General features: G+C 54.4%; 2 protein-coding genes across 2 annotated transcripts; both read left to right on the top strand.

The window, feature by feature from the left end:
* The first annotated feature begins 2101 nt into the window (after positions 1 to 2101).
* TM6SF2 (transmembrane 6 superfamily member 2) lies at positions 2102 to 9578 on the top strand. The gene is made up of 10 exons (XM_049875847.1): positions 2102 to 2338; positions 4036 to 4139; positions 4969 to 5066; positions 5134 to 5237; positions 5555 to 5637; positions 6314 to 6438; positions 6644 to 6745; positions 7019 to 7111; positions 7779 to 7898; positions 8866 to 9578. The coding sequence occupies exons 1-10, from the start codon at positions 2244 to 2246 to the stop codon at positions 9073 to 9075; spliced, it is 1134 nt and encodes a 377-aa protein (XP_049731804.1). The 5' UTR covers positions 2102 to 2243; the 3' UTR covers positions 9076 to 9578.
* Positions 9579 to 11058: 1480 nt separating this feature from the next.
* Positions 11059 to 17880, top strand: HAPLN4 (hyaluronan and proteoglycan link protein 4). The gene is made up of 5 exons (XM_049875846.1): positions 11059 to 11102; positions 11934 to 12051; positions 12308 to 12670; positions 14613 to 14936; positions 15402 to 17880. The coding sequence occupies exons 1-5, from the start codon at positions 11100 to 11102 to the stop codon at positions 15791 to 15793; spliced, it is 1200 nt and encodes a 399-aa protein (XP_049731803.1). The 5' UTR covers positions 11059 to 11099; the 3' UTR covers positions 15794 to 17880.
* The last annotated feature ends 6018 nt before the right edge of the window (positions 17881 to 23898 follow it).

Genomic DNA, 23898 nt, shown 5'->3' with positions numbered 1-23898 from the left:
GGTCACAGGCTCGTGCCTTTGGTGGGGAGTGTGTCACTGGATGTGCTGTGTCAACACGGACCGAGGTGAACAAGCAGAGCTTTGCTGAGGGTCACAGGGAAGATGCCTTTCTACCCCATGCAGATAGTGGTCAGGAGGGCTCCTGGGGGAGGGGCCTCAGAGCAGAGGAGAATCCAGGGTAGGTGGGTGGAGCTGGCTTTTCAAGATCCAAAAGAAAAACACCCATGATTTTATTCAGCAAGGTCTGAGGGGGCCTAGGAGTCCACATCCCCAGCTCTGCGAGCCACACTTGGAACAGCAAGACTCAGCCATCTGTGGGGCCCCGCCTGCCCGCCAGCAGGCCTTGCTCACTCTGCGGAGCCGGAGATTCCTGCTCAGTCTCAGGGCTCAGAGCTAGGCTTAGCTTCAGGCAGCCTGTGCGCACATCAGCCACGAGCCAGAGTCTGGTGGGGACGTCGGCAGTGAACTCCCTAAATGATCTCTGCGGCCACCCAGTGGTACAAGGATGGATCAGAAGGATGGGTAGGGAGCTGCGGGTGGAGGTGGCCTGATGAGCATCTCAGTGACAGGGAGGGGATAGGGAGGTCTCGAGGATGGCTGACCTGAGGCTGCGGTAACACTAGTGCCACCCCATCTCCTGTCCGCAGATGCTGTTCCTGGAGCAGGGCACCTGAGCCTGGCGCTGCCCAGGGGTCTCAGGCTGGGTCCAGAGCTCACAGACGCAGCTCAGGGTAGCCATCAAGCATAGGGCCTGGCAGTACACCTAATCCGCCTCACCCCCATCACGTCACCCCCTCACTGGGTGCTGTTCTCAGTGACTGGGAGGCTTGCCAGGCTCTAGCCGTGGACTTTATTCCCTGGGACAGGGCTGGAGGGTGGGGGATGGGATCCGAATGCCATGAGGGTGCAGGCCTGGGACACTGCAAGGCCAGGCCCTTCAACAAACATGCCCTAGTTGTGTGCCCAGGCCCCCAGTCAGCTGGACACGGAGGGAATGGGGCTGGGGTGGTAACCCAGAGGGCTGCCTAGGAAAGAAGACACAAAACGTCCCAGCTTGAGGGGAGAGGTGTTTTCCAGCTACAAACTAAACAGGCCCATGGCGATGCTGTTGGGAGGGCTGTCCCAACTGAAAGACCTAGTTGGAGCAATGCCAAGGGCTGCCTGGAAAAAGGGCCCTGACTAGAGAAGCAAGGGTTAGAATCTGACCTGTGGGCTTGTGGGGGCAGGAAGCAAGTGGGCACAGATGCCACGTGGGTGGGGGGTTGAGGCTGGTTGGAAATGGGGGTGACAGAGACCTCCTTCTATTCACCCTGCAACCCCTCCCTGGCCGGGCCGTCATCTCCCACAGCTCCCATCACTCAGAGAACAAGGTCCGGCTACTCGCAGCTAACCCCCGCCCTCATCACCTCCACCTCACTATCCACCATACCCAGCCATATGGATGGCCTTGCTTTTCTCGCCAGGAACGCTGCCCAAACTCTCCGTCCCTCCAGCCCCACCAAGGAGTAGGGCTGCAGCCCTAGCTGCCCCATGGTGTTGGAGTCCCAGCTAAGGAACCTCTCAGTGCACTGAGCTATGGAATCTCCCGGGGTCTCCAACCCAACCCAAGGCTCAGTAAGAGCCTCATACGGGAAGCGTGTTTAAATGTGGACCTCGCGGAGGACACAACTCAAACAGAGGCTCATTGAAAGGCGCTGGAATGGGGGTTCTCAGAAACCGTCACAGGAATGTCCACCCCCCTGGGGAGTCGGTGGAGGGCTCTGGGGCATGCGGGAGGTTAAAGAGTCTCCAGGTCGAGATGAAGACGCAAGTGCCTTAGGACAAAGGACACAAGGAGCCATAACTGCTGAACGAGGTCTGGGGAACGAATTCCCTCAGAACCAAGCAGCCAAACGAACCCAGGGCTCCAGGACGCAGCCCTCGGCAGCGGAGCGCAAGCATCTTGCGCGTTGTCTTCTAGCCTTTGAAAAACTGACGCTCGGAGCGGAGATCGCCAGGGTGATGCTGTAGAGGGGCGGGGCGAGCGGTGGGGGAGGGGCCACGCCGAAGGGGCGGGGCGCGGGGCGGGGCGCGGCGTCTCAGAGGCTCCCCAGGAGCTGGCAGGCCTGCCACCGCCGCGGCCGGGCGCGGGCGGGGGGCGACCTTTGCGCGGGGCAGGGCCAGGCGGCTTCCTGACGGCCCCCCCAGGCGCGCCGCCGAGCCGACCGCCCGGGAGGCCGCGCTGGGGTCCGCGCGCAGCCGTCATGGACATCCCGCCTCTGGCCGGCAAGATCGCGGCGCTGTCGCTCAGTGCCCTGCCCGTGTCCTACGCGCTCAACCATGTCTCGGCGCTCTCACAGTGCGTGCGGGGAGGGGCTGGGCCGGGGCTGCGGGCTCCGAGGGGCCTGCTTGCCCCGCGGGTGGGAAGCCCCGGGGGCTGGCGGAGGGAGGATGCGCGGCGACGTGCCTGGGCCCTGCGAGCCCTAGGCCCCCTGCTCAGCTGCGGCCCGGGAGGAGGGGGTCTGGGCCACAGAGACCTCCCCCCATACGAACCGGAAGTCCTTTTCCCACCCGGAAGACGGCCAGCGGGACGTGGGGCTATCCTGGGCCATTTAGAACCTGAGGAGAATGGAGGTTGAGAAGCAGAACTCCCCACACGGCAGGGCTTGGGAGGGTCTCTTGAGTCTTCCCCAGGGATGCACCAAGCACAGGCTCCAAAGTCACCGGGATCAAAGTATTGCCCAGATAAGGCCCGAATGACCTGGCAATTGCCACACGCCCTGCCTGGTGGCCCCCACCAGATGGTGCCTCCGTGGCATCCTGGCTCAGATCTGGGACTTTCTCATTCAGAGCAAGTCCACTCTGCCACTAGCCTCAGTTTCCCCAAGCCCCTAACACTTCCAAACCCAGCCCAACACAAGCTGGCCCTGGTTGGCTCCTGGGTGCCGATTGTTGACTCCACCCCTCACAGCCTCCTGGGACCCTGGGTGAACCAAGTGGCCTCTGGGAACCTCAGTTTCCTCCCCTGTGTCATGGGCATAATCCTAGACCTCACTCGACAGTTACAACTGTTGTTGTGAGGTGCCGTCTAGTCAGTTCCAACTCATAGTGACCCTATGTATAACAGAACGAAACACTGCCAGGTCCTGTGCCATCCTCACAGTTGTTGGTATGTTTGAGCCCATTGTTGCAGCCACTGTGTCAGTCCATCTCATTGAGGGTCTTTATCTTTTTAGCTGGCCCTCCACTAAGCATGGCTGAGGTTTAAGAATTGTGTGCAAATGAGGCTGGCAGGGGGTCTTGTCTGATTACATCATGGGTGGAAGGGGCCAGGATAGGAATCCTAGGGGGCAGTGGAGTGTCCAGGAAGATGGGGCCTGGAGAGCATCACTGTGTGACCCTGAACAGGCCTTCAACCCTCTCTGGACCTTGGTTTGTCCGCCTGTGTTGGGGGCTGCTCAGAGACACTTTGGTGTTACCTAGGAAACTGGGTGACCTGCCTTATCAGGTTGGTGGGTGCAGATGTGGCAGGGACGGGGTGGAGTCATAGAATCGCTTGTACTTTAGCCAGGAGGAGCCTTAAAGAGTGAGGTGCACAGAGCCAAGCACTAGAGACCCTCTGGCAGGTGTGGGAGCTGGGCCTGGCCATTAGGGGCTTGGCATTGTTGAGTGACTGAACGAGCAAATTAAATCAAATGCAAGGCAGCAAATGATGGGATAAATCCAACATTCCCAAGGGGTACCTGGCCCAAGTTGAGCAATGATCCTTTCTGGGAAGTCAGGGAGGGCCTTTTGGAAGAGGGGCAATGTAGATGGGCAGCAAAGGATGAGGAGGAGTTTGTTGAGTGGAAAAGTGACTTTGGAAGGGGGTTTCAGGAGGGGGAAACAGCCTATGCAAGAGTCTGGTGATGGAAAAGGACAGGTTCAGGAAGGGCCTTGTTGGATGAACAGCGGACATGTCAGCCTCATCACCACCCGGAGTCTGACTTTGTCCCACCAGGGTGGGTAGGACCTTAGCACTGGCCTGGCCTCCTGACTTGGCTTCCTCCTCTACAGCCCGCTGGGGGTGGCGTTGATGAGTGCCCTGATCCTGGTGCTGCTCTTTGTGGCTATCTACAGCTTGTCCCACAGCGAAATCTCCTATGACCCTCTCTACGCTGGTGAGTCGTGGGAGTGTACTGGTGAAGGGAGATTGACTGGACAAGGGCCTCCATCCCAAGACTTGGGGCCATCAAAGAGCCTCCCCCATCAGACTGGTGCTAGTCCGTGAAGAGCCTCTGCTACCAGGCTAGGAGGCCCTTGAAGGACCTCCTGTATTAGACTGGGGAACCTCAACGGGCCTCTCCCGTCAGACTTGGGGCTCCTGAAGAGAAGGTGCTGTGTCTCCCCCATCAGACTGGGAGCCCCTGAGAGACTATGCCTCCCCATCACTCTGGGGTCTCCTGAGGTCAGGGACAGTACTGCTCCCATCAGTCTGGAGACCCCGAGAGGCAGGGACTGTGCCTGTTCCATCAGACAAACAGAATGAGTCAGGTCTGTGGGTCATGTGTGTGACCTGTGTGGGGGGTGGGAGAGGGAGCAGTCAGGGCTTGAAGTCCTTGCCTGGAGTCTTCATCCCTGACCAGCAGCCTCTCACTGGTCCTTCCCACACCTGCCCTGAGCCACACCTGTTCCAGAGCCAGGCCCATGCCAGGCCTGAGCCATGCCCACACCCAGCGCTGGCCCCTACCATATCTGGCCTGGCTTACCCACACCCATCCCAGCCCTCCTACACCCGTCACCCACATACCTGTTTTGGGGGGTCACCCCTTTCCTGAGCCCCTCATGCTCCTGATCTGGCCCTCTCACACCCTGCCAGAGCCCAACCATGCCCAGCCTAGGCCCTACTCACACCTGGCCTGAGCCCCAACCATGCTGGCTGAGCTCTGCCCTATTGGCTCTAGCCCTGCTCACTCCTGATGTCTCACATACCCGCCCACTCTCCCACAGTGTTTGCAGTCTTCGCATTCACCTCTGTCGTGGACCTTATCATCTCTCTCCAGGAAGATGGCTATGTGGTGGGCTTCATGGAGTTCTACACCAAGGAGGTACGTGTGGTGTGCAGGCATGGTAGGCCCCTGCCCCTTCCCCCAACCAACCCACCTGTCCCCCCAGGGTGAGCCCTACCTGCGCACGGCTCATGGCGTCTTCATCTGCTACTGGGATGGCATTGTTCACTACCTCCTCTATCTGGCCATGGCTGGTGCCATCTGCAGAAGGTTCGCGGGGCACCTGGAAGGAGGTCAAGTCCTCAGGGTGGGGTCCCAGGGCAGGTTGGAGCCAGGATTGTCTGCAGGGGCTGCAGCCTGGGAGAGGGCTGAGGTGACCAGAAGAAGATTCTGGGCACTGTTGTCAGGTGCCTAGGTGGCACCTGTGCCTGGGCAACCACCTCTGTCCTTAAATGGAGGGACCTGACTGGTCATTCCCCCATTTGTCCCCCTGTTGCCCCTTCCATCCTGGGCAGAGTTGGGCCCTGGTGGGGGTTCTGAGACCAAAGGGCAGGTACCTGCTGGTCACCTTGTGATCCCCCACTCAGGAAGAGGTACCGGAACCTTGGACTCTACTGGCTGGGCTCCTTCATCATGAGCATCCTGGTATTCCTCCCAGGAAACATCCTCGGTGAGGACTTGGCTTTGGGAAATTTGTGCCCCCTGGACTGGGTCACTGCCCCGTGCCTAGAAGTTCCCCGTTTGATCCTGCATCCTTCTCAGCATCTGTAGAGACCATTCCTCTCTGATGCCTATTCACCCACATCCTCCCCATTTCTTCTTGGGGGAGGAAATCCTGAATCCACCTCTTCTCCGGGCTGCTGGCCCCTCACCCCAGAGGCTTGGCCCCAAATGCTCTTGACATAGGAAGGGACTTTTAGGGACTTTCACTGGGGGCACAATGAAAGCTTCATAGGCAGGGCTTAGGAGGTAGGGACAAGTAGGGCAGGATACCTGGGATGTGGGGATGGTGTGGGCAAAGGCTCGGCAGTGGGAACCCTCAGGTGTACTCACGGGAAGTGGTGAGTTGAAGAATCGGTGGAATATAGGATATGTTGACCCAGCCAAAAATCCCAATGTTGAGAGCCAGTTCCAGAAGGAACTAGAGCCCAAAGATAAATAGAGGCAGGCCACACAAGCTGTTACATGGACATTACTTCATGGCACTGGGGAGCCACGAAGGATGTTAAAAGCTCAAGCAAGTGAATCAAGATGCCCAGCCAGGGGCTCTGGTGTGACCTGACTAAAGGGTCTACCCAGGCCTTGGAGACCCTCACTGAGTGACTCACCCTCCTCCACTCTGGCAGGCAAGTACAGCTCAGAGATCAGGCCTGCCTTCTTCCTCACTATCCCCTACATGCTGGTCCCATGCTGGGCCGGCATGAGGGTCTTCAACCAGTCCCAGGCACCTACCTACTGCACCCCCAACATGGTGAGTACCTTGTCCCAACATGTCTGAATGTCTCCCATATGAGTTCCCTTGGGCACCTTGTCCCCAAAATGCCTAAATATCCCGTTTGCATTCTTTCTGGAACTCCTCTGAAGTCTCCTTGGTTGTCAAAAGGAGGAGATGAGCCTTTATTGAGGACCTGCTGCATACCAGACCTCTAACACTCTGTTTCTTTCCCATGGGCCAGGTCCAAGAAGAGCAGAGAAAGGGCCTCCTGCAGCGTCCAGCAGACCTGGCCCTTGTCATATACCTCGCCCTTGCTGGGTTCTTCACCCTCTTCCGAGGCCTGGTGAGTCTGAGCTGGCCATCCTGTTCCTTTATCGAGTACAAAAAGACCATTGCTTTCCCATCTTGATCATCCAGGGAAGTTCTGCGTTCTGACCTGAGTATTGCATGGGAAAACCCCCATCCTCTTGCCTCCTCCTCAGTTCCAGTATGTGTGGATTCCCAGCCAGGGCAGGGAGAGGCCAGAGCAAGGGGTGTGGACTCCACCTGGGAGGGTGTGGCAGGCTTCCCTTGGAGGGATGTTGTGCTGGGGTGTTAGTTTGTCTGTCTACCCCAGGTGGTGCTTGACTGCCCCACGGATGCCTGCTTTGTCTACATCTACCAGTATGAGCCATACCTGCGGGATCCTGTGGCCTATCCAAAGGTGCAGGTGAGAAGGCAAGATGGGAGGAGAACTATCCTGCCCATGAGAAGGGCTCCCTTGAGCCTCTTTGGAACCATGTGCCAGAAACACAGGTCAAACTGGGGTAACCACGCAGCTAGAAGTACAGATATGAATTTCAGGCATGGCTGGATATAGGAGCTCATGGGCAGCTCTGTCTCTGGCCATGGGTTTCACACCCAGGCACCCCTTTTGTGGTGTGGCAGAGGCTTTTTTGCCAGGCTTCTATCCACCCCATTCAGCCACCCAAGAAAAAAACGTGAGCCCTTTATTCCTTCCCTTTCAGAGCTTAAGAACAAGTCTCAGGCAGGCTCTGATTAGTCCAGCTTGAGTCACATGCTCACCCTGTAGCCAATCGTTATGACCAGGGGGCTAGAGTGTTTTGATTGGCCAGGCCAAGGTCACATACTACTTCTGAAGTAAAGGGGTGGGCTCAGCTCCATCCAGACCACCGTGGACTGAGTGTGTGTAGGGGTGGCGGATCCCCAAGGGAAATAGGCAATATTTTCCACAGGAGAGGGGTGGGATGCTGGGTGTGCAGAGTCCATCCTGGGTGGGGTTTGAGGCTGGCCAGATCCTTACTGGGTCCCTGCCTCGGGTGAATGGGGAGACCTGGCTGGGGCAACTGGTCACCCCATGGGCTGTGTGCCCCCAGATGCTGGTGTACATGTTCTACGTGCTGCCCTTCTACTGCCTGGCCGCCTACGCCCTCATCTTCCCTGGCTGCTCCTGGCTGCCTGACTGGGCCCTGGTGTTTGCTGGAGCCATTGGCCAGGTGAGGCAGGGGTGGGAAAGACACACAGGGGAGATAGCTTCTGCGTGCCCATTACTTGCTTTTGTGCTGGTGCTTGGGTAGGGTGATGCTGGGCCTCTCAGAGGCCTCAGCCCCAGGCATAGGCACACTTGAGGGGTGCCCAGTCTGCCAGAGACAGATCTGGAAACAGACACTCACAGCTCATGGGGTCAAAAGGAGGAACAGGGGCTGATGGGAGGGGGCGCGGATCAAGAGGGAAAATGTTTCCTAAGAGGGAATGGATGCATAAGAGCTGGGTATTGATGTATGGGTATGAATTCTGCCCCCAGGGAAGGGCATCCCAGAAGTGGGAATAACATAAGGAAAGTCAAGGGGGCCATAACATGGGTGAAGGCAGAGATAAGACAAATTGGCAGCTAGATGCTGAGGGCTTTGAACTCGGCTTAGGAACTGTGCTGAGGGCACTGGGGCACCATGGGAGTGGTTTGAGCAGGAGAGAGCCCATCAGAGCTGAGGTCTGTTTCTGGGTTCCTCGTGGGAAGTAATAAAGCCTGGGCCCAGGCCAGGCAGTGGGTACAGAAGGGCTTTGGTGGGGTAGAATTGAGAGGATTGGTGTCAAAGGCAGCTGAGATTTTGCAGATAGGTAGGTGGTGGTGCCTCTGCCTGGGGCAGGGAAGACTGGACGGAGGAGCTGGTCCCAGGCTGGAGAGGTGGGATGTGGGTCCAGCAGATGGGGTGAACATGGTTTTTTCTGGTCAGGCAGCTGGAAAGAGGCACTGGCGGCTCACAGAGAGGTGAACAAGGACAGACAGGCAGACTAGGGACAAGTGGAGCAGAGATTTTTCAGAGATAGGTAGGCAGAAACTAGAGATAGGAGACAGGTAAATCAAGCAGAGCCAGCGAGTTGGGGATAAGGACCCCAGGGTGGGATGTTGGCAATGCTGGCCCTGCCCTGTCCCTGACATCCTCTCTCCCCTTCTGGCCACAGGCACAGTTCTCACACATGGGCGCCTCACTACACCCGCGCACGCCCTTCACCTACCGCGTGCCTGAGGATGCCTGGACCTGCTTCTTTGTGTGTAACCTGCTCTACGCCTTGGGCCCCCACCTGCTTGCCTACCGCTGCCTGCGGCGGCCTGCCTTCTTCCTGCGTCCACCGCCCCCCGGCCCCCTGGGCCACCACAAGAAGCAGAACTGAGGGGGTGCCATGCTGCCCAGAACTCGTTTTTACATGTCCACCTGGCCTTGGCTTGGGAAGGTTGGGTTGGGTTTTTTAGGGGCAGGAGGGACATCTCCAGGGGTCTTTGGGCCTGGCAATGGTGGTTTCAGGCCTGTAGGTGGGATGGGAGACCCAGGAGCCAGGTGTTCTCTTCGGCTGTCACAGCACCCCAACCCCCAAGGATATTCGTCTACTCTCTCCCAGAATTTACCCGTCATCCCCTCATTAATAGTAAAAACCTTTTTGATGCCGAGAATGTCACTGCCTGAGTGTTTCGGGCTGTAGGGGTGAAGGGACCCTCTCCTCTGACCCCTTGTGGACCCACTCATCACTGCCAGCCTGGATTTCGGGAGATGGAGGTCCCAGGACAGTTGAAATCTGTCTTCAGTTGGCATGCACAGCTACATTTTCCAGGTGGAGAAACTGAAGCTTAGAGAGGATGAGAGACCTGCCTTGGGTCACAGTTCACGCTTGGGAGAGAAGGGTCCACAATTCCAGCTCCATCAATAAATTGTCATAATGAATAACCTGGCACAGTTATTAGGCACCTACCCTATACCATGTCAAGGGCCAACCTCATGTGCTACATGCTGGATCTCATCCCATATTCCAGATGGGGAAGCTGAGGATGAAGGAGTGAAGGCAGGCCAGAGGTCCTGCCTCCTGATGAGACTGAGCTGGGGATCAAGTCCAAGTCCATAACTCTGCCTCTGCTGTCTGGTTGGCTTGGTTTCATTTTGGGGAGACTGAGGCTGGAGAGACAGCAGAGAGATTTGGGGGATGGCTCGCTGTTTCCTGGTTGGATTTTTAAACTTGGGCAAAGGACCAGGTTCAGGGGTGGGTCAGGGGCTTACCCAGGGTTCCCCAGCAGACCATACCTATACTTATTACCAAAAACAAAACAAAACAAAACCCATTGCTGTCAAGTCCAACTTACAGTGACCCTATAGGACAGAGTAGGACTGCCACCAGGGCTCCTTCTACACTTATTAGGCACCTACTGTATATCTAGGGGAGCCCTCGTGGCACAGTGGCTAAGAGCTCGGGTGCTAACCAAAGGGTCAACAGTTTGAATCCACCATCTGCTCCTTGGAAACCATATGGGGCAATTCTCTGTCCTATAGGGTGGAATCGACTCAACAGCAACGGGTTTGGTTTTTTGGTTTTCATATATCTAGGACCCTGGTGGTGCAGTGGTTAAAGCGCTGGGCTGCTAACTGAAAGGTTAGCTGTTTAAACCCACCAGGTCTTCCAGGATGAAAGATGTGGCGGTCTGTTTCCATAAAGATTACAGCCTTGGGAACCCCAAGGGGCGGTTCTACTCTCTCCTATAGTACCATTACAAGTTGGAATGGACTTGATAGTAACAGGTTTACTATATATCTAGCCATTGTATTCTCACCAAAGAGTCAGCACCCCATTTCCCAGAGGTGGAAACTGAGGGTCAGAGAATTCAAGCATCTCTAAGTTTCCTCAGAGAGCAAGGGGCAGAATTGGTTTTTGATTTATCATGGCAAGCCACCTCTACCCGCCTCGCCCCAGGCCATGTCTGCCAGGTGTGTGATCCTTGTGGGGGTCCCCAGCCTGCAGAGTGAACACCTTTTGGGTGCCAGAACCAAGGTCCCTGGGATGGTCACCCAATGACACAAACAGGCTCTCAGGCCAAGCCCCTTTTCCGGGTCACTGAGCCCCCTAACCACACAGGATATCCAAGAGGGAAGACCCCTCTCCCGCATTGTAAAGATGGGTAAACTGGTGTCAGCCATCAGGTGCCTGGACCTGGCTGTGTACTCACTGTGGAGCAGGGTCCTTCCACAGCCTGCGCCCCAGGCCACCCCTCCGTGGAACTCATGACACTGCGTTCCCTTTAACGCCGCCCCCCCACCTGCCTCCCTCCCTCCTCCCCTTGCAGGCAGACACCGGGATTGCACTGCCTGCAAGGATCTGCTCAGTCCTTCCTGGGTGTGCGGAGCACTGAGTGCCTGGACGGGTGCGCAGGCAGAATGGTAAGTGGGGGGGCTGCGGGACCGACAGGGAGCAGGTCTCGGTCTCTCCCTCTCTGGATTATGTCTCTCTTGTCCTTTCTCTCTGTGTCTCTAGATCTAAGTCCCTCTGAGTCTCTTTCCCTCTGTGTCTGCCTCACTCCGTCCCTTTCTGTCTCTCCCTTTTTCTCTTCTTTCTCTACCCCTCTCTCCATCTCTCCCTTTTTCTGTGTCTCTTTGCCTCTGTATCCTTGTGCCTCTTCCTCCCCTTTTCCGTGTCTCTCTCCCTCTTGAACTCTCTCCATTATCTTTACCTTTCCTTCTGTTTCTCCCTCTGTCCCTGGACTGTTCTTGCCCTCTCTGTCTCTCCCTTCCTTCTGTCTCTCCCCCTCTTTCCTCCCCTTTTCTGTGTGTGTTTCTCACTCTCCCCATGTCTCTGTCTCTCCCTCTTTCCATCTCTGCCCCCCCCCCCACCCCGCGCCGGCCCCGTTTGCTGCAGTCTCCTGGCGCACGGATAACCTTGCCGCCGCCGCGGCTCCAGCTCCTCCCCCCGCAGCCCCAGGCCAGGGCTGGAGAGAGAGGGGGCTGGGTTCCGAGTGACTTGGGGGGACCCCGGGGAAAGACTGCGGGAGGGGGAAGCTCGGGCCCAAGGTGTGAGCGTGCCAGGGGTCGTGGGGGTCTTAGCCTTCTCTTCAGGGAGTCCTCAGGAACCCTGGTCAGGGTAGGGGGTGCTTAGCACGAGCTGGGTCCTCGCCGCAGGGCAGAACGGCCAGGGCGCTGGTCCTTCGATGGGCAAAAAGGGCGGGAGCCTGGACGGGGCCGCCATAGGCCAGCCTGCGTCCCTTTGTCTCCCAGGTGTGTGCCCCGGCCGCCCTCGGGCCCGGCATGCTCTGGGCCGCGGCTTGGGGGCTACTGCTGCTCATAGCCCCCGCGGAGGCGCAACGCGGCCGGAAGAAGGTCGTGCACGTGCTTGGTGAGTCTGGGCCGTTGGGCGCGGTCTCGCTAGTCTTGCAGGGGCCCCCAAGGGGACCCCTCCAGACTGGGGCCTAGAGTGAGCCCCGGTGCGCGGTGGGGGTGGGGCGTTAGTGCTGGCCACGGTCCCACCTCCGCTCCCAGCCCTCTCTGCAGCCCCTTTATCCCTCAGGTCCCCCACATCCTCTCCCAGGGCCCCTCTCCCCGAAGCCTCGCCCCCAGTCCCACCCCCCTGATCGCTTCTCCGTGGCCCGCAGAGGGCGAATCAGGCTCGGTGGTGGTGCAGACGGCTCCTGGTCAGGTGGTCAGCCATCGGGGCGGCACCATCGTCCTGCCCTGCCGCTACCACTACGAAGCAGCAGCCCACGGCCACGACGACGTCCGCCTGAAGTGGACCAAGGTGGTGGACCCGCTGGCCTTTGCCGACGTCTTCGTGGCGCTGGGTCCCCAGCACAGGGCGTTCGGTAGCTACCGTGGACGGGCCGAGCTGCAGGGCGACGGGCCCGGGGACGCCTCGCTGGTGCTCAGAAACGTCACGCTGCAGGACTATGGGCGCTACGAGTGCGAGGTCACCAACGAGCTAGAGGATGACACCGGCATGGTCAAGCTTGACCTGGAAGGTGACCAGCCCAAGGAGAGGGGCAAAAGGGGGCTGTAAAGGATAGAAACCACTTCAAGCTATCCGAAGGAATTTAGAGGCTTCATGGAGTAGGGAAACCCTGGTAGCATAGTGGCTAACAGCTATGGCTGCTGACCAAAAAGTAGGCAGCCTGAATTCACCAGGCGCTCTTTGGAGATCCTATGGGGCAATTCTACCCTGTCCTATAGGTTCGCTATAAGTTGGAATCAGACTGGATGGCTATGGTTTGCTTTTTTCCATGGAGTACAGAGGGCAGTGGTTCTTGAAAAGGGCGACTTTGCTCCCCAGGAGACATTGGCAAAGTATGGAGATGTTTTCAGTTGTCACACTTGGGGGGCTTTGCTATTGGCATCTAGTGGCTCAAGGCCAAGAATGCTGCCAAACATCCTAAAATGCCCAGAACAGCCTCCCACAGCAAAGAATTATGTAGTCCGTGATGTCCTAGTACCAAGGGTGGGAAACCCTGGGGTAGGGTAAACTTTAATCCAGATTCTCACCCTGGGCGGCCTTCCCCCTCAGGCAGATCTCTCCTTAAAAAAACAAACCAAACCCACTGCCCCTTCCAGTCGATTCCGACTCATAGTGACCCTATAGGACAGAGTAGAACTGCCCCATAGAGTTTCCAAGGAGTGCCTGGTGGATCTGAACTGCCAACCTCTTGGTTAACAGCTGTAGCACCTAACCACCAGGACACCAGGGTTGAGGAACCAAAAACTAGCGCCAGGCTTCCCCTTCCCAGCTTAGCAATCACTTTCCTAGGAGATCCAGCTAGAGTCCCAGAGTTGTCTCTCATTGGCCCATCCTGAATCATGTGCCCATATCTGAGCCAATCACTGTGGCTAGGAAATGGACTGCTCTGATTGGCTGGCCCTGGATTTCGTAGGTGGGGTTTCTATCTGAAGAATTCTCTCCCACCTGGTTTGCCTTCCTCGGTCCACCTTAAAACATTCCTGGAGAGCCCAACTTTGTTAAGGTGGCAAACAACAGTAGCGGCAGCAGCAGCTCTCCTGTGTTGGCTGTTTTCTGTGTGCCAGGTTCATAGTTGAAGGGCTCTCTGGTTTTTCTTATTTAATTTTTCCAACAACTCTGAGGAAGTTGCTATTACCAGTTAGATGGGGATCTGGCTCAGAAAGGTTTGAGCCTTCGTAGGACGTGCGCTAGTGAGTGGCAGGACTGGGATTCGAACATGGTCTGTCAGGTTCCAAATCTTTCAGACCCAGTCTTCCTCTGCCAGGCATGTGCTGAGAATATCCAGTTCACCCCCAAGCCCTGCCCCTCAAACACAGCCAGCCAGAACTCTGGCAAGCTGAGTTGACTGCGAGTCTAATGAGCGTTACATTCCAGGGTCATAAGAAGGGAAAGTGAAAGTGAAACCAATTGGTATTGCCTCTGGAGATGCTGGGGATAAAAGGAGTTTTCACCCAGGACCAGCGTTCCAGGGGTTCCCAGTGTGGGGGAGTCAACCCTGGGCAGATACTCCTAGTTCCCTGATGTCGGGGCTGGACCAGAGGGAAGAACCCTGTGCTGGGAGAACACAGAGAAAAGCATATAAAACTAAATGGAGGAGGGTTATGAGAGCTCGGTTTTGAAGGATGAGCAGTAGTTCAACGGATGAACCAGGTAGCGAAAACAACATGCACAAAGGTCTCTAGGGATAGAAAAGGGGTGGACATGATTAAGTGTGTTAAGGAGAAGGGTTAAGAGAATCCCAAGCTTAAAACAAAGGGGAGTCAAGGGGCGTGTGAGCTGGGGAAGGGCACGTGAGCTGGGGAAGGGCATGTGAGATGGGGAAGGGTGTGGTCAGGTCTGAGACCAGACCCGAGATGGAAGAATCACACAATGCCTCTGTGCCTCGATTTCCTCCTCTGTGAGGTACGTATGGGCGGGCTGGGGACCCGGGCTGACCCCTTTCCGTCCCCTAGGCGTGGTCTTCCCCTATCACCCCCGTGGGGGCCGCTACAAGCTGACGTTCGCCGAGGCGCAGCGCGCCTGCGCCGAGCAGGACGGCATTCTGGCCTCGGCCGAGCAGCTGCACGCGGCCTGGCGTGACGGCCTGGACTGGTGCAACGCGGGCTGGCTCCGCGACGGCTCCGTGCAGTACCCAGTGAGCCAGCCCCGTGAGCCCTGTGGCGGGGCCGTGAGCCCCGGTGCCGGCGGCAGCACCTCCGGGGGCGTGCGCAACTACGGTTACCGACATAACGCGGAGGAGCGCTACGATGCCTTCTGCTTCACTTCGAACCTCCCGGGTGCGTAGCTCCCGCCCCCGCAAGGAGCCCCTATCCAGGCATGCCCGGGCCCCGCCTCTAGAGTTTGAGTCCCTGCCCAGCTCTGGAGGCCCCGCCCTCAGCAGGCCTGACCAGGAGTCCTGTCCCCAGGACTGCCATATCCGGCAGTCAAACGTTACTTGGCGCTAAAACTGTCCTGGCCGAGGCCGGGTCCCGGGTTGCAGGTGTGTAGGTCTTGAATCCCGAGGCTGTGGTACCGAGGGTGCAAAAAGGAGTCCAGGATCCCGAGGCCGGTGTTTCAGACTGCAAAGGGCGTCCTGAACTCCGATGCTGTGATTCCAGGCTGCAAAGGGGTTCCTGGGTTGTGAGGCCGAGATCCCGGGATGTAGGTGTGTGTGTGGAGGGGGGGGGGGTCTTGAGTCCCCAGCCCAGAATCCCGCCCTGGGGTACCGCGCGCGGTCCTGACAACCTCTCCATTCCCCGCAGGGCGCGTGTTCTTCCTGAAGCCCTTGCGGCCCGTGCCCTTCGCAGGGGCGGCGCGCGCGTGCGCGGCGCGCGGCGCAGCGGTGGCCAAGGTAGGGCAGCTGTTTGCCGCGTGGAAGCTGCAGCTGCTGGACCGCTGCACGGCGGGCTGGCTGGCTGACGGAAGCGCACGCTACCCCATCGTGAACCCGCGTGCTCGCTGCGGGGGCAGCCGTCCTGGCGTGCGCAGCCTGGGCTTCCCTGACGCCGCCCGCCGCCTCTTTGGCGTCTACTGCTATCGCGCGCCTGGAGCGCCCGACCCCGCGCCAGGCGGGTGGGGCTGGGGTTGGGCCGGCGGCGGCGGCTGGGCTGGAGGAGCACGAGACCCCGCCGCTTGGTCACCACTGCGCGTCTAGGCGCGGCGGGGACGGAGGGGGCAGCTGGGGCGCTTGGAGGCTGCCCGAGTGCCCTGGGTCCCCTGGATGCTGACCATGCCACCTGCGGTTCTTGGAGTCCGACCACGCCCCTTGCAGTTTCTGGTGACGGAACATGTCGCCTGAGGTCCCCTGGAGACTGACCGCACTGCGCGAGGTTCCCTAAACATTCCATTCCCCCCCACCCCGATTTTCTTCGGGAGAGACGGGCCACGGCCCTGAGGCCCCTGGAGACCTACAGAAGAGACCATGTGGTCTTCTGAAGACTGGCCTTGCCTCCCAAGGTCACCTGGAAACGGACCCGCCCCCGCAGTTACCTGGAGGCTGGACCCTCGTGACCATCTGGACACTAGCCACCCGTCCCCTTTCAGTTACCTGGACATCGAACTCCCCCCATCCAGGTCACCTGAAGAGAAAATGGAAACCTCAGGGTTCCCAGGTGGCCATGCCCCTGTGGTCACCTGAAGAGGAAGGGCTCCTGCACGCCCCCTCCCCAACAGTGACCTGGAGACTGGGTTCTCATCTCCTCCGCTAGTCTCCGTAAGATTTGGGGTAACAGGTCACGCCCCCAGGTTACCCTGGAGAACAGCCCCACTCCTTCCAGTTTCTGGAGATCTCCCTCAGCTGTATCGGAAAAGACTGATTGACTAGCCCCCAGCTGACTCGCTGGGTCACCAGTCAGGGCTCCTGCCTGGTGTCTCCCTGGAAAGAGAGTAAATCTGCCCCACCTGTCCGCTTTTCGGCCGTCGCCAAAGAGACCATCCCCACCTCTGGGCCCACAGACCCATAAGATGTATCACTGTTGCTATGGAGACCAGCTGCCCCGCTTTCCACTGTTACCAAGGTGAACAGCACAGCCTCTACCTGTCACCTAGAGACACAGACCCCGCTCCTGCAGCAGCCCCACCCATGGAGACTGCGCGGCCCTCCCCCAGCTGTAACTATGGATACCACACTTTTCTCATCTCACCGGCCCCCACCCCCAAGCTCCACTTCCAGCTGTCCCTAAATGCCACAGTGGCCACACTCCCCCCAAGGAGACCCAGCATTCCGGTTCTCCAGTCTCACCATGGAAACAGGGTGCCCCTCCCCCCAGACCCAACCCCAGCAACTCCACCCTCCAAGTATGGCTCCAGGTGGCTTGGACCCCACAGCCGTTACCATGGAGACCAAACTCTGGTGTCTGAGATAACAGAACACCTGTCCCCCTACGCTTTCCCTTCTGACAGGGCCTTGCCCCGCCAAGGTGTTGCCATGGAGACTGTCACGGTCTTCCCCATGACAGCTGCCTGCCTGTTGTCAGGAACTTTTCATGGGGGTAAGTGTCAGGGGTGCCTCTCACTGGGGATGCAGACTGACCCTTCTCCAGGTGTCCTGCAGGTGTGCCTCTGCCTCATGCAGCCTCCACAGATAGCGCTGGACTCAGGGGCTACTGGCCACCATCCTTTTGATCGCTAACTACCTGCCAGACAGCAGCTGTGCACGAGACACCTGCCACTCTGCTCCTTGCAACACCCGCCAGACAGGCATCACGATGGTACAGATGAAGAAAAAGGCGAGCTCAGCCCCCGGAGCTGTGCAAGCAGAAGCCCCATTTTCCTCCCACTGAGCTCCTCTCATTCCCTGTGTGAGCTCCCAACTCCCTCTTTAGACACCGAAGGGGCGTGAAATACCCTTGAACCTGAAATTCCACCCCAGCTCCGGGGTCTAAGGGGTGATCTGTGCTAGGAAGCCAGGATGCAGCCATACTTCCAGTGCTGAAAGCCAGGTTTGGGGCCACCCAGCCACAGGGAACCCAGTTCTGAAGTCTTGACAGGAGTCATGCTGAGATCCTTCCGAAGCCACGCTTACTGTCACACCCATCTCTGGGAAACCACCTGGGTTTTGGAACCAGGTAGACTCTATTCCTTCTCTTGCTCACTGTGTGACTAAGTGACAAAGCCTCTCTGAGCCTCAGTTTCCTCTTCTGCACTGCGGTTTCAATCAGGGCTGTTCTGAGGTCCCGTGAGTACAAAGCATACAGCAGGGGCACGATAAATCTTTTTTTTTTTTTTTTTTGATGAATGAGGAAAGGGGCCGCGAGTGGGTAATTACTTAATAAATGCACTTTGGTGGACAAAATACCTCCCAGGTGTGCTTAGTGATGGTGTGGCTAGGAAGTGTGTTTCTTCACTACTGAGTCCCTTTCACCTACCTGATCTTTCTCTCCCCTCCCGCATACTGCTTCCATTCTCTCCCTTGAGACCCCCTCATGGGGTCTGCCCCTTTTCAGACCTGCAGGCTATTGTGCTTCTCAACACCCAGGGCATGAAATGTGTGAGACTGGATGAGGAGCTTTGGAATTTAAGGCATCAGGAAGGCAGTGAGGGAAGCATTGGCGCTTCAGTGGTAGAATTCTCACCCTTCAGGTAGGAGTGGAGGGTTCAAGTCTTGGCCACTGCACCTCCTGTGCAGGCACCACCCATCTGGCAGTGGAGGCTGGTCTGTTGCCAGGAATAGTGAACAGGTTTCAGTGAGCTTTCAGACTAAGATGGACTAGAAACAAAGGCCTGGTGGTCGACTTGTAAAAATCAGTTAAAGAAGGCAGTAAGATTGCGAATTTTCCCTGGCGTTGAGGGAAAGTATGGGCAGAGGAGTATCAGAAAGTTTCTGGGATACAAAGCCAGGAGAGAAAAAGGTTTAACAACTCGATTTGGTTGTAGAAGTGGGATGATTGTGTAACTGCTGCTCCTTCAATACTGCACCAGACAGAACTTCTAGAGACTTGGACCCTCCTCTGAAGGGGTCAGGGGTCTAGCCCCTGTGGTTAGGCTTCCAGGGCTCCAGCTGGGTCTCTGCTTCCTTGAATAGGGGAATGGTAAAGGGTGGGTTATGAGTTGAATTGTGTCCCACAAAAAGTATGTTGAAGTCTTAACCTCAGTACCTGGTGAATGTGACCTTGTTTGGGAATAGGGTCTTTGCAGATGTTATCAGTTAATGTGAGGTCATACTAGAGTAGGGTGGGTCCTTATCCACTATGAGTGGAATGGATTCTTCTTCAGAGCCTCCAGAGGAATCACATGGCTGATACCTTGACTTTGAATCCCAGCTTCCAAAACAGTGAGACGATGCATTTCTGTCCTTATAAAAGCCACCCAGTTTGTGGTAGTTTGTTACAGCTGCCCTAGGGGTATGACGGTTCAGTGAGAGAGTGCTCATCTTCGATGTGGTAGATCCACATTCGATTCCCAGTCAATGTACCTCATGTGTAGCCACCACCCATCTGTCTGTGGAGGCTTGTGTGTGGTTTTGATTCTGGGTTTCAGTGGAGCTTCCAGACTAAGATGGACTAGGAAGAAAGGCCTGGTGATCTACTTCCAAAAATCAGCATGTGAAAAGTCTATGGATCGCAAGGGTCCGATCACAACTAATCATGTGAATGGTTCAGGACTGGGTAGCTTTCATTCCATCGTGCGTGAGGTTGCCATGAGTTGGGGATGGACTTGATAGCAGCTAACAACAACAACATAGTGACCTCCAAGTTAAGTTTTCTTAGAGGTGAGACCAATTTATATCCTCACCATTATTGTTTCTCCATATTCTCACCAGCATAGTGTTATCACTCTCTTACTTTTGCCAAACCAATACGTGAAAAATGGTATCTCAATGTGGTTGCCATTTGCAATTCTTATTATATGTCAAGGTGAACATCTTCCCCTAACACACCCCACTTTGACCTTAGAAGCAGGGGCTGAGTAAATCATAAACTTTTCTCAGCTCAGGCATATTATCATCATCGATTATAAAAAGGCCCCTTATGTTAGATTTGTTTACCCCCCTTTTGTCCCCTTCCTTGTTTATCTTGGTGTTCTTATAAAAATGTGTGGTTTTGTTAAGCATATGTTTAGTTTAAGAGTCATCTGTATTTCCTTGCTATGAATTTTTCATCATATCCTTTTGCCCATTTTGCTACTGGATTATTAACCTTTTTCTTATTTATTTTTAGGAGCTCTTTATATATTAAGACAACTAGTCTTTTATCTACTTGCCTTAATATATAAACAGTAAAATTATAAAGGCAAAGAAAAATAAAGATACAAGGGAAAGATTAGTCCAAAGGGCTAATAGACCAACCACGACTACCATGGCCTCCCCCAGACTGAGTCCAGTACAACTGGATGGTGCCCAGCTACCACCACTGATTGCTCTAACAGGGATCACAACAGAGGGTCCCAGACAGAGCTGCAGATAAATGCAGAGCAAAGTTCTAACCACAGAAAAAGACCAGACTTACTGGCCTGACAGAGACTGGAGAAACCCCTGAGAGTGTGGCCCCCAGACACCCGTTTAGCTCAGTAATGAAGTCACTCCCAAGGTTCACCCTTCACTTAAAGATTAGGCCTATAAAACAAAACCAGACTAAAGGGGCCCACCAGCCCAGGGTCAAGGACTAGAAGGTAGGAGGGGACAGGAAAGCTGGTAATAGGGAACCCAAGGTTGAGAAGGGAAAGTGTTGACATGTCATGGGGCTGTTAACCAATGTCATAAAACAACATGTGTACTGTTTAATGAGAAACTAGTTTGTTCTGTAAACCTTCATCTAAAGTACAATTTTATATACATATTACATATATATATATATATATATATATATATATATATATATATATATATATATATATATATATATATATATATATAAAGGCAACTAGTTGTGTTGAAAAGCAAAGATGTCGCCTTGAGGAGTAAGGTGCGCCTGACCCAAGCCATGGTGTTTTCAGTCGCCTCATATGCATGCAAAAGCTGGACAATGAATAAGGAAGACCAAAGAAGAGTTAACGCCTTTGAATTGTGGTGTTGGCAAAGAATATCGAATATACCATGGTCTGCCAAAAGAACGAACAAATCTGTCTTGGAAGAAGTACAGCCAGAATGCTCCTTAGAAGCAAGGATGTCGAGACTGCGTCTTACATACTTTGGACATGTTGTCAGGAGGGATCAGTCCCTGGAGAAGGACATCATGCTCAGTAAAGTAGAGCATCAGTGAAAAAGAGGAAGACCCTCAATGAGATGGATTGACACAGTGGCTACAACAATGGGCTCAAGCATAGCAACAATTGTGAGGATGGCACAAGACCAGGCAGTGTTTCATTCTGTTGTGCACAGGGTCGCTATGAGTCGGAACAGACTTGACGGCATCTAACAACAACAACAACAGTCCTTTAGTCTGTCAGTTTGTTGTTGTGGAGGCTTCCATGTTGCTGTGATGCTGGAAGCTATGCCGCCTTTATTTGGATACCAGCAGGGTCACCCATGGAGGACAGGTTTCAGCTGAGCTTCCAGACTAAGACAGGCCCGGAGGAAGGACCCGGCAGTCCTTCTGAAAAGATTTAGCCAGTGAAAACCTTATGAATAGCGGCAGAACATTGTCTGATATAGTGCCGGAAGATGAGCCCCTCAGGTTGAAAGGCACTCAAAAGACGACAGCACAAGAGCTGCCTCCTCAAAGTAGAGTCAACCTTAATGATGTGGATGGAGTCAAGCTTTCAGGAACTTCATTTGCTGAGGTGGCATGACTCAAAATGAGAAGAAACAGCTGCAAACATCCATTATTAATCGAAACCTGGAATGTAAAAAGTATGAATCTAGGAAAATGAGAAATCATCAAAAATGAAATGGAATGCCTAAACATTGATATCCTAGGCATTAGTGAGCTGAAATGGACTGGTATTGGCCATTTTGAATTGGACAATCATATGGTCTAGTATGCCGGAAATGAAAACTTGAAGAGGAATGGCGTTGCATTCATCATCAAAAAGAACACTTCAAGATCTATCCTGAAGTACAACGCAGTCAGTGATAGGATAATACCCACATGCCTATGAGGAAGACCAGATAATATGACTATTATTCAAATTTACACACCAACCATTAAGGCCGAAGATGAAGAAATTGAAGATTTTTAGTGACTTCTGCAGTCTGAAATCGATCGAACAGCAGTCAGGATGCATTGACAATTACTGGAGATTGGAATGTGAAAGTTGGAAATAAAGGATTGGTAGTTGCAAAATATGGCCTTGGTGATAGAAACAATGCCGGAGATTGCATGATAGAATTTTGCAAGACCAATGGCTTCTTCATTTCAAATACCTTTTTTCACCAACATAAACGGCGACTATACACATGGACCTCGCCAGATGGAATACATGGGAATCGAATCGACTACATCCGTGGGGAAAGACAATGGAAAAGCTCTCTATCATCAGTCAGAACAAGGCCAGGGGCCGACTGCGGAACAGACCATCAATTGCTCATATGCAAATTCAAGTTGAAACTGAAGAAAATTGGAACAGGTCGCCAAGAGCCAAAGTACAACGTTGAGTACATTACACCTGAATTTAGAGACCATTTCAAGAATAAATTTGACACATTAAACACTAATGACCGAAGATCAAATGATTCGTGGAATGACATCAAGGACATCATACATGAAGAATGCAAGAGGTCATTAAAAAGGCAGGAAAGAAAGAAAAGACCAAAATGGATGTCAGAAGAGACTCTGAAACTTGCTCTTGAACATCAAGTAGCTAAAGCAAAAGGAAGAAACAATGAAGTAAAAGAGTTGAACAGAAGATTTCAAAGGGTGGCTTGAGAAAACAAAGTATTATAATGACATGTGCAAAGACCTGGAGATAGAAAACCGAAAGGGAAGAACATGCTCTGCATTTCTCAAGCTGAAAGAACTGAAGAAAAAATTCAAGCCTCGAGTTGCAATATTGAAGGATTCCAAGGAGGGAGTATTAAACGACTCAGGAAGCATCAAAAGAAGATGGAAGGATTACAGAGAGTCACTATACCAAAAAGAACTGGTCAACGTTCAACCATTTCAGGAGGTACCATATAAGTAGGAACCAATGGTACTGAAGGAAGAAGTCTAAGCTGCACTGAAGGCATTGGTGAAAAACAAGGCTCCAAGAATTGATGGAATACCAATTAAGATGTTTCAACAAAGGGATGCAGTATTGGAAGTACTCATTTGTCTATGCCAAGAAATTTGGGAGACAGGTACCTGGCTAATCAACTGGAAGAGATCCATATTTATGCCTATTCCCAAGAAAGGTGATCCCACCGAATGCGGATATTATCGAACAATATCATACGCAAGTAAAACTTTGCTGAAGATCATTCACTGTGAGCTGGAACCCACTCGACAACACCTAACAACAACGGTTCTTTATCTTTGATTTGAACGATTGTTAGCAAGTTTGGCATTTACCTTTTGACCTTGCTGTTTTGTTTTGTTTTGTTTGCCACTATTGCTTTTAAGAATAGAGCCCAAACTCCTCACTGTAGCCCATGTGGCCCAAGTGGCCTGTTGTCTGCCTCTCTGACCTCACCTTCTTCCACTCTCCCCTTTGCTGACTCAGCTCCAGGCATGATGGGCTTCTTGCTGTTTCTCAAAGGCGCCATGCTTCTTTCTACCCATTGCCATCAAGTCGATTCCTACTCATAGCGACCCTATAGGACAGGGTAGAACTATCCCGTAGGGTTTCCAAGGAGCACCTGGTGGATTCCCACTGCCGATCTTTTGGTTAGCAGCCATAGCTCTTAACCACTACACCACCAGTGCGGCGAGACTGTGTCTTACATACTTTGGACATGCTGTCAGGAGGCATCAGTCCCTGGAGAAGGACATCATGCTTGGTAAAGTAGAGGGTCAGCGGAAAAGAGGAAGACCCTCAGTGGGATGGATTGACACAGTGGCTGCAACAATGGGCTCAAGCACGACAACAATTTTAAGGATGGTGCATAACTGAGCAGTGGTACATAGAACAGGGTTGCTATGTGTCAGAACTGACTCAATGGCACCTGATAACAGCATTCTCCCTTTGCTCTTCCCTCTGCCTGAAACTCTTCCTTTCTTCCCCTCCTCACCTAGTTAACTCTACTCCTCCTTTAGATTCCACCCAAAATCACTTCCTTTAGGAAGCCTTCCCTGACCACCGCCAGGGCCATGTCTATCCCGTTCACCACTATACCCTCAGCACCTAGCACAATACATGACTCACAGTAGCTGCTCATTAAATCTTTACTGAGTGAATGCATGA

This window comes from Elephas maximus, chromosome 3, assembly GCF_024166365.1.
Source record: "Elephas maximus indicus isolate mEleMax1 chromosome 3, mEleMax1 primary haplotype, whole genome shotgun sequence".
Classification (NCBI taxonomy): Eukaryota; Metazoa; Chordata; class Mammalia; order Proboscidea; family Elephantidae; genus Elephas; species Elephas maximus.
Note: the sequence above shows the minus strand (reverse complement) of the source record. Positions and strands in the feature narration are given on the sequence as shown.